General features: G+C 67.1%; 1 protein-coding gene across 1 annotated transcript; it reads right to left on the minus strand.

Moving 5' to 3' along the window:
* Positions 1 to 1,247: 1,247 nt before the first annotated feature.
* Positions 1,248 to 6,044, minus strand: LOC129500029 (NUT family member 2G-like). The gene is made up of 7 exons (XM_055310176.1): positions 6,029 to 6,044; positions 4,918 to 5,635; positions 3,977 to 4,105; positions 3,465 to 3,604; positions 2,763 to 3,043; positions 2,159 to 2,275; positions 1,248 to 1,991 (listed from the first exon to the last, which is right to left on the minus strand). The coding sequence occupies exons 1-7, from the start codon at positions 6,042 to 6,044 to the stop codon at positions 1,248 to 1,250; spliced, it is 2,145 nt and encodes a 714-aa protein (XP_055166151.1).
* Between the last annotated feature and the right edge of the window lie 564 nt (positions 6,045 to 6,608).

Consider the following 6,608-nt stretch of genomic DNA (forward strand, 5'->3'; position numbering starts at 1 on the left):
GCACATCTGTGTGTGGTGAGCGGTCAGGGGCCATGCTCAACCCCACACAGGCCCCAGGACCCAGACCCTGGACGGGAGGCATCGGCCAGGAGGGAAGCAGGCTGAGGGCCAGGGTGCTCACTCCTGGGACCAGAGCATCTGGGGGAGGGCAGGGGACGGAGGGGGCTAGAGCACCCGGTGAGGGTGGTGAGCAGATGGGGGACAGGAGAGCAGGGCAGTAGTGGGGCAGTGGGATCTCCTCCTGGGGTCTTTTGTCTCCCAGTCTCTGCTCAGCTCACTGTCATCAGCTAAGCAGAAGCCCTCTCTGATGTGTGTGGGGGTGTCTGTGCCAGCGGGGTATACCGGAGGGCCATGAGGAGGGCCTCTCAGCCTGGGTCCCAGCCCCCACCGGCTCTGGAGCTGTGGACGCCTGGCCCCACTGCCCTCCAGGTGGGCTGTGCTCCTGCATGTGGGTCACGGGCTGTCAGTAGGAACTGCTTCCCGCGTGAATACAAGTGTGTGTCCTCATCTGTTCATGCAGGGGGCCCCCAGGAAGGGGGAGCAGTACCCAGGAGTGTCCTTGAAGACCCAGGGACCCTGGCCAGTCCCCTTGCACTGCCACCACAGCATGATCGGGCCCCTCACGTGGCCGGAGGAGATGGTGTGGCCCAGAAATCCCGCCGGGGCCCTGGTGTCCACCCCAGGGCGGTCATTCCTGCATGCACAGCGGGGCAGCGCCACCCCCCAGCCTCCCTCATCCATCCTCGTGTCCGTCCTCTTGGGGACCATAGGATCCCCCACAGTCCCTCCTGTTGTAGCGACCCCCGCACCAGGACGAGAAGATGCTCCTCCAACCAGAAGGCCAGAGGCCCCCACGCCAGGAGCCCCACAGGAGCTGAGGATCCCCGGGCTGGAGGCCCTGCCTCATCCTCCCTGGTGGGGAGGTGGAATGGTGACAGAAGCCCCAGAAGGCCCCCTCAGGCCCTTCCTTCGTGTGAGGGCCCCTGTCGGGCACAACCTGGACGCCCTCAGGAAGGCAGCGCAGAGCCTTTCCCAACACAACCATCTTTATTCCCAATGTGCACACAGTGCCCAGGGGGCTGCCACCGGGCCCCTCCCTCCCTCCCTCCCTCCCTCCTTCCCTCCCATCCTCCCTCCCTCCCTCCTTCCCTCCCTTTCTCTCTGCCCCCCCTGGGCAGGACCAGCCCAGGTGAGGAGGCCTCTCAAGGCTGCAGGGGGCCCCAGGCAGGGGCAGAGGGCACCCCCCCCTACTGGCTGCAGTGGCGCTTCCTCCTGCTCCCCATCGGAAAGGGGTCACACCTTCTCTTTGGAGGCTGTGAGGGGTGAAGCGGCCCCACGGCCTTGGCCTTGGCCGGCTGCCCAGAGCCCCTGAGGTAGGCCCCAGGGAGGGGCGTCTTCCCTGCAGGGTCTGGGCCCCCCCACAGAGCCCGCTTCCAGGACTTGGGGGCCAGGGGAGCGGCGGGGCCCAGACCTCTCCTCTGGGGAGATGGGGTCCTCCGCCGTGCGGGGCTGGGGAGGTGGCGGTCGGGCGTGGGACTCTGGGAGAACTCCCAGGGCAGCAGGCTGTGCTGCAAGGCCAGGAGGAAGGCCAGGCTGGGCAGCTCCTCGTCCTCACTGGAGCCGACCCCGGGCCCCCCAGGGTCCCGGGAGGGAGGGGCCTCCCTGAGAACGGGGGCTCCCCGGGAGCCGGGGCCAAGGGAGGCGCACCTCTGACCCTGGGGAGGGGAGGGGGGCCGTGCGTCCCACGGCGCAGGGGGCTCTGGTCGTCTCGGGGAGCCAGCAAAGGCTCTGGGCCTCGACAGGTGCGTGTGCGCGCGGCTGTGCCTCTGGGGTTCCTGGCCGGCCGTCTCCGGGGCGCAGGCTCCGTCGCCCGCCCCAAGCTGGGCACCTGCCTCACACTCAGGACCGGAGCCCCACCCGGCTGTGCAGTGATGTGGGGGGGTCCGCACGCCAGCCTCCACCTTCAAGGCCGCCAGTCTTTTCTCCACTAGCTGGAAGGAAGGAGGTGATGGTGGCCACACAGGTGTGAGGGGGGAGGGGGGACGGTGGCATGGGGGGAGGGAGGGGGAGGGGGGCCCTGGGGGCTGTGGCTCTCCTGACATCCTCCTGGTCCCCTCCCTCCCCTGGCTCACCTGGTGCCCTCCCTCCCCAGGCTCACCTCTGCAAGGCTCAATCCTTCCTCCTGTTCCAGTTTCTCAGCGAGGGCCTGAAGGTCCAGCTGAGTTTCCGAGGAAAGCAATTCTGCCAGGAACGTAGGGTGGATGACTGCCTCCACCTGGGACAGAGGAATGGTGTGGGTAAGCTTGGCAGGAGCCCCTGGGGCCAGGATGTGCTGCAGGAACCCTGGAAGGTGCGGATCCCCCCATTCTTCTCCAAAGGCCGGATGATTTGACATCACAGTCAGTGGATACAGGCATGCACACACACCCCCAAACTGGTGGGCCCACAGACATAAAGGCACACACACAAGTACATACCCACACACCTGCACGCCCACCTGCATGCACACAGGTACACACACGTATGCACACATAGGCACACGTGCACGAACACACATGCATGCAAACACACAGTATACACACATGCCTGCATGGACACACACAGGCATACACACGCACGCACTCACAGGCACACAGACAAGCACACACGCAGCTCAGGAACACGGAACGGAGCTTTGTGCCAGAGGTCTGGGCGCAGCCCCGATCCCCGTGTTGGAGGCCAATCCGGGAACCTTCTAGACAGCAGGCTGTGGGCCAACCCACCTTGGTGATGAAGTCTTCCTGGGAACACAGCTGGTCAATGTAGCTCAGGAGACCCGGGTCCTCGTCCCACTGTGGCTCCTTTCCGTCCTCTCCCCGTTCAGCCACTGGGCCCTCCGGGGCAGAGAGGGCAGGTCCCAGCAGCCCGTCCATGACCTCCATGTACTCTCTCACGGCCTCAGGGGGGATCTCCTTGGGCGCCTTGTTGTCTCGGGGCCGCCGGGGTCTGTGTGGCTGCCGGCGGGATGGCTTGGCCCTGGAACCCGCCTTCCTGGGAATGCACGCTGAGACAGAGCAGGAAGGAGGAAGGGGGCGTGAGGGGCTCCAGCAGCGCCTTGGGAGGGCGGTGTGGGGGGGGTGCCCAGAGGTAAGTGGGGGGGGGCGGGACCACCTGAGACCACAGCCCCCGTGGGACGGGGGACGGGAGGGAGGAGCATCTGAGAGCCATACGGGGAGCGGGTGTGACCCCCCAATGCTCCAAGGGTCTCCCCACGCAGTCCACGTCCCAGGCAGACTTGGTGGGGGGCCCCCTACGGGAGGGGGGACAGGAGAAGTTCTCCAGGTTGGGACCCGTCCTGACACAGGGCGCTGAGACTCCAGGCTCTCTGTGGCCACGTCCACGTGAAGGAGAAGACAGGCCCGGGGGACAGCGGCTGCCCCAGACCCTGCTGTGGCCACAGCTCCCATGGCAATGTGGGTCCGTACCTGGCTGTGGGGCCGTCCCTGGGGCCGGGGGCCCCCGCAGTTCAGGCTTCGGGGGGACTGAAGGAGGCAGGCCCTGGGCCACCTTCACCCACTGCAACTTCTGAATCTTTATCTCCTCCTCCGCCTCAAACTCCATGAACCTGGGGGTGAGGAGGCCCAGCCACACTGAGGAGGGGGCCCCGCCGGGGAGCCCCCTAAGTTGGCAGCAGGTGGAGGGACCAGGAGAGGCGGGGCCTGGAGGGGAGGCCGTGACCCCAGCCCCCAAGGAGGCAGTCAGCTGGATGTTCAGGCCCTCCCCAAAGCTCTCTCGCAGGGAGTCCGACCATGGGGGAACTTGGGGTCACCCCCCATTCCCAGGCCAGCTGGTGGAAGCAGGGGTGAGTCAAGAGCAGGGGAGGGTGGGATCCAGGAAGGGAGGTGAGGGGGCCCCACTGGGACGAGCTCCGGCACCCCTTGACCCTGGCCTGGGCCTGGACTCCCCCCCCGGCCCTGGGCAGGGGACCCTGACTCACTTTCCTGCCATCTCGTAGTAGATAAGCCGGTCGAAGTTGCTTTTGGTCTGCCACTCCTGCACGGCCCGCCACACGCCCTCCTCCAGCGTCATCGTGGGCTTCAGGCGGGCCAGGGTCCGCAGCACCGGGCTGCAAGCCATGGGGTCAGGGCTCAGGGCTCAGGGCTCCATGGCATCCAGGCCCCGCCCCCAGGACAGCAGAGCGCACCCCCACCAACGTGGCCCAGAGCTGGCAGGTGACTGCACGAAGCAGTCGTCCCGGCCGGCCCCGCCCCCGCCCCACCCCTGCCCAGGAGCACAGCTGACCATCCCCTGGCCCCCTCGGCAGGGATGCCGGGCTGGGCTCGGGGCTCGTTCCTCCTGGCCTCTGCCTTTCACAACAACAGTCCTGACATTCCTGGGCCAGACCAGGAGCCCCGTCCTCAGAGGGAAGGGCCGTCCCCCTGAGTTCAGGAGGGACCCAGAGGCCACAGAGAGGCAGGCCGGTGCCAGTCCCTGAGGAGGGAGCCCACGCCCTGACCCCTCCCAAGCCTGGGCCTCCCCTTCCTACTGCCATCCTCTGGGACATCGAGGATGGGGCTGCATGTGGCCTCTGCAGGGCCTGGTGGCCGATACCACCTGATGGGCCATCCCCTCCACATGAGAGGCCCCATCCTGTGTTCCCAGGAGACAGGACTGCAGAGGCCCGGCTCCCTAACCCTGGCTCCTCCTCTCTTGTGGGACCCTCTCTCTGCCCCCGAGGCCCCAGCCAATGGCACCATGAGGCCCATGGAAGGTCAAGGTCAAGTGGGCTAGGCTCCCCGGGGGTTGGGGATCCGCTGAGATGGTCACCGGACCAGAGGTGCCTCCCCGGAGTGGCCCCCCCTCACGCCTTGCCTGCCACGCATTGTCCCAGGTCCCCCGGCGGCGGGGGGGGGGGAGCCACGGGCCCCAGGTACTCACATGAGAAAGCAGGACAGAGCTTCGGCGTCGGGGCTCTGTGGCAGGTGCCTGCGGGCCAGGGAGTTGAAGCGCTGCCAGCGCCTGAAGTTCTCATAAACGCTCCTGGGGTTACAGGAGTCCTTGGGCGACGCAGCCCTCGGGTTGCTGGCTCCGCTGCCCTCCCTGCCAGCCCCGGGGGGCAGCGGCCCGGTGTTTACGAAGTGCTCCAGGGCGCTTAGCGGAGCCGCTGGTGGCAGAGCCGCAGCCAGAGGGCCTGGGGCTGAGATTCCCTGGCCGACCTGGGAGCCCCCAAAGGCCGAGGCGGGTACGCCGGGTACCATCACAGAGGCCGCCAAGAACACGGGTGTGGGACACGCAGCGCCCCCACAGAGTGCCCCCGCCGAGTTCCAGGTGGGGGGGGCCTGGGTCAGGACGATGTTCTGAGTCTGGAGGGGCTCCAATGAACCCTGTTCTGACCCGACCTGCACAATGACGTTGCAGGTCCCGGGGCCCCCAGGGCCGTGGCCAGCGTCTCCTGCCACCAGCGGGATGCTGGGGAAGGATGGCAGCTCCAGGGGGCCACTGGCGGGGAAGGGCAGGTTCAGGAGGGGTGGCGGGGGCAGCGCCCAGGAGGACTGGTGGGGTATGCCGTGAGGGGGTGCGGGAAACGGCTGGGATGGGAAAGGAGACGCAAAGGCGCCCATGTCCGTGGCCACGTGGGGCCGCAGCACTGGAAACGCTGTGGACAGAAGGAAAGGGCGATGGAGTCAGGGAGTGGCAGCCGGCTCCGAGGGCCCCTGGGCCCCTGGGTCCCCGGGGGCAGAGCAGGGACCCTCCCACGTGGGGACTCTATAGGGAGGATGTGCAGCCCCTTTCCGCTGCCCCCTGGGAGGGAAGACCACACCTTTCCGGGCTCCGGCCTCCAGCGGGGAATGACCCTCCCACCCACCAAGACAGCCGGCCTGCCCACGAGAGGCAGGCAGCCTCGGGGACCCTGGCTCTGACCCCCGCAGCCCAGCAAGCTCCCCTTCCTCCACCTCACCCCACCCACAGCCCGGTCCAGCGTCACAGTTGGATCCCAGGGATTTGAGGCCCGCCCAGATCTGCCCCATCCACTCGCCTACAGCCTTACCTCCTCCTGTTGCCATCCCCCCAGCAGGGCTGCTGCCGCAGGGCAGCCTCCACAGTCAGAGGAGTCCCGTGCAGGACCCACCCCGTGACCTGCTGCAGCAGACGCTCAGGATGCAGGTTGAGGAGTGAAAAGTTTGAATTTAAACGGGTAGAATGTAGGACTCAGGACATTCTGCCCGGGGGAGGGGCGGAGGGCCAGGCCCCGGGTGGGGGTGGGGAGACATTCCGGAGCCAGGCTCTGGCAGGTAGGCAAGAACCCTGAGTTCTTTTCAAATGATACCGGGGCACCCTGCCGGGGGTGGGCCTTCCCGGGCAACTGGGAAGGCTGTGCTCCACATTCACAGCACCACGTGTGCCTCGGTGCCCTCCCTGCTCCCAGTCGGGGTCCACGAACCCAGGCTGGAGTCCCTGCGGCCACTCCGCTTCCTACCTGGCTCCTGACTTACTCCAAACAGGGGCTGGACCGTCTGAACTCAGTTTGGAACACAGACCCTGATTACGAAGGCCACGGGGACCCGAGGGTGTCAAATCAGCCTTGTGTCAGCAGGTACCGCAGGTGTAGCTGCAGGTCGGCCTCCAGC

The sequence above is a fragment of the Nyctereutes procyonoides genome, unplaced genomic scaffold (assembly GCF_905146905.1).
Source record: "Nyctereutes procyonoides isolate TBG_1078 unplaced genomic scaffold, NYPRO_anot_genome, whole genome shotgun sequence".
In the NCBI taxonomy this organism is placed as follows: domain Eukaryota; kingdom Metazoa; phylum Chordata; class Mammalia; order Carnivora; family Canidae; genus Nyctereutes; species Nyctereutes procyonoides.